A 2804-nucleotide genomic window follows, 5' to 3' on the forward strand; every position below is an offset into this window, starting at 1 on the left:
AAAAAAAAAAAAAAAAAAAAAAAAAAAAAAAAGAGTGGAGACTATTATTCTAAGTGAAGTAACTCAGGAATGGAAAACCAACATAGTATGTTCTCATCACTGATATGTGGGAGCTAAGCTATGAGGACGCAAAGGCATAAGAATGATACAGTGGACTTTGGGGACTTGGGGGGAAGAGGGGGAGGGGGGGAGGGATAAAAGACTACAAATATGGTGCAGTATATACTACTCAGGTGATAGGTGCAGCAAAATCTCACAAATCACCACTAAAGAACTTATGTAACCAAATACCATCTGTACTCCAAAAACTTAAAAAAAAATTTAAAAAATAAAACAAATTTTTAAACAAAAGAATATGTCTCCCACCCACCCACCTCCTTTGCACCCACACCTTGCTAATGCCTGCTTAGGAATACAAGCATAAGCCAATTGGCCCATGGCATTCCTAGCCAGAGGGACTGGATGAGCCAATGAGACTCGTAAGAGGTATGCTGGCTTTCCCTGCTCTGGAGAACCACAGACAAGTTCTTCACTAGGTGAAGCTGGATTTTCTATTACTTGTGGCAAAAAGCATCCTAACTGTTAACTTAAGAAATGAACAGGTTAAAGATTCTGATCGGCCAGGCGCAGTGGCTCACGCCTGTAATCCCAGCACTTTAGGAGGCTGAGGTGGGTAGATCACCTGAGGTCAGGAGTTCGTGGCCAACATAGTGAAACCCCATCTCTAAAATACGAAATTAGCTGGGTGTGGTAGTGGGCACCTGTAATCCCAGCTACTCGGGAGGCTGGGGCAGGAGAATTGCTTGAACCCAGGAGGCGGAGGTTGCAGTGAGCCAAGATCGCACCCGGCACTCCAGTCTGGGCAACAGAGCAAGACTCCGTCTCGGGAAAAAGAAAAAAAGAAAAAAGAAAAAAAAAATAGACCTGACTTTATTCAAGCATTTAAGTCTATATTAGGGGAATGATGAACACCCTAATCCAAGCAGAACTCTGGGAAAGAGTGGGGGCAAAAATGAACACTTTTTTTTTTTTTTTTTTTACAAACACTTGTAAACGAAAAAGCAGTCTGTAATTGCTAACAAGAAATATCATAGCCAAAGATAAAGTTAAAACTTCCAGGGCACAGAAACATCTTATTGGCCTTATATGGACCTGTCCCAATGGCTGTTATTGCCCAATTCTTGCATTTGCTTCTTAATTTGCTTCTTACTTCCTCCTGACATTTGTCAGCCTTGCCGATTTTCATAAGAAGGTTCAGGCAGTTGCTTCCCTGTGGGATATACAACAATTTTCCAATTCTATGACTCAGAAAATGGCAAGAGAAGGAAGGGTTCTTCTCTTCTAACCCTAGACAAAATCAGAAAATGTTTATTTAGCTCTGGGAGAGTAAGGCTCAGTTGAGCTACCGTACAGACTTTCACAAACTTTTTCTTTCAAGTCAAATATTTACCAAGAACTTAGTATATGCAAGTCAGTCTATTATTTATCCAAAGCCAATGCATGAATTATTTTCATCAGTTCCAAACTTCCTTTCTCTGCATCCCTTATAGCAAAGTCAAATATTTTAAAGAAAAAAAAAAATCACACCTCACAAAACTTGCAATTAAACGTTTTTTTGCCAGAATTGGTGGACTGTAGAGCAAGCTTATTTCCAGAATATTGTTTTGAAAGAGTCCACACTTTTCTTTCTTTTAATTTCAACAGCTTTAGGGGTACAAGTGGCTTTAGGTTACATAGATGAACTGCATAGTGGTGAAGTCTGGGATTTTAGTGTACCCGTCACTCGAATGGTGTACAACGCACCCATACGCCTTTCTTAAAACAAAAGTTCAAATGATGTGCACTTAAATCGTTTATTAGAATACAAATAGCCTTTGAAAATAAGTGCAAACGAACTGTATTAATAAAGTAATAAATACTATCTGGAGGTAACATCTGAACTAACAACCAAGTTTCGCACGGAGAAACTCCTGTTAATTCGCAAACACTAAAGGCACAGTCTCATTCAGAACGTAAAGCATGCATCGCAAATACTGAACCAGTTTATATTCATTAACTGCTCCGAAGGAAACCAGTGATCCTTTCCGAGGAGATGGCCTTTTTAGAAAGATGATGTTGGCTACCCACAAAGAAACCTTACTTCTGCAGAAACACATGTCGCACTCTGGAAACAGCAGGGGCCGGTAAATCGACGGCCTCCTCCAGAGGACGGAAATACGGACGACGCCGAGGACCGCCAAGGAAGCGATGGGCTGGCCCTGAGCCAAGGGAGCACAACCCGGGCGCACAAGAGGCCGTCTCCCCGGGGATCGCGCCCGGCGCCCCCTCTCAGCACCCAGAGCGCACCGCGCCGCCCGCCTGCCCTACCTGGGAAAGTTTGCACCTCCTCATCCCCGCCCCTCGCACCTACCAGCCCCTCCGGCCGCGGCGCCGTCGCCATGGCGACTGGTCACCACCCCACCCCCACCCGGCTGTGCTGGCCGCGCCGCAGCCCCGCGGTGGCTGGGGAGAGCTCCCGCAGGATCCGGGACAGGGGCTGCCCAGCCCTGGAAAGAAGGGACGCAGCGGACGGGGGAGGATGAAGAGGTGCGGAAAGCGGAAGTCGTGCGGCTCCCCAGCTGGGGCCGAGCCTAGCCCCGGGGGTTCTCACCCTTCACTTTGCCGAAGGTGCCGACCCCCAGCGTGTCACCCAGGATGTAGTGGCCGATCTTCACCCGCCCGTCGTGTTTCTGCTTCTCGGCTGTCGCCATCTTTCTCCAGGAACTGAGTCTGCGCATGGCGCTGCGGGAGGGGGCGGAGGGGGC

At 46.6% G+C, this 2804-nt stretch overlaps 1 protein-coding gene across 2 annotated transcripts in view; it reads right to left on the bottom strand.

Annotated features, from left to right (window-relative positions):
- The window catches only part of PRKAA1 (protein kinase AMP-activated catalytic subunit alpha 1), a 41349-nt gene extending 38572 nt beyond the window's left edge, over positions 1-2777 (bottom strand). The window contains exon 1 of one of the 2 annotated variants that reach the window (XM_017896012.1): positions 2651-2777. In XM_017896012.1, coding sequence (XP_017751501.1) covers positions 2651-2777 — 127 coding nt within the window. Of the gene's footprint in view, positions 1-2367; positions 2456-2650 lie in introns of those variants that run through there. The other variant, XM_017896013.1, reaches the window with a different exon arrangement.
- Between the last annotated feature and the right edge of the window lie 27 nt (positions 2778-2804).

This window comes from Rhinopithecus bieti, unplaced genomic scaffold (assembly GCF_001698545.2).
Source record: "Rhinopithecus bieti isolate Rb0 unplaced genomic scaffold, ASM169854v2 scaffold_26977, whole genome shotgun sequence".
Taxonomy (NCBI): domain Eukaryota; kingdom Metazoa; phylum Chordata; class Mammalia; order Primates; family Cercopithecidae; genus Rhinopithecus; species Rhinopithecus bieti.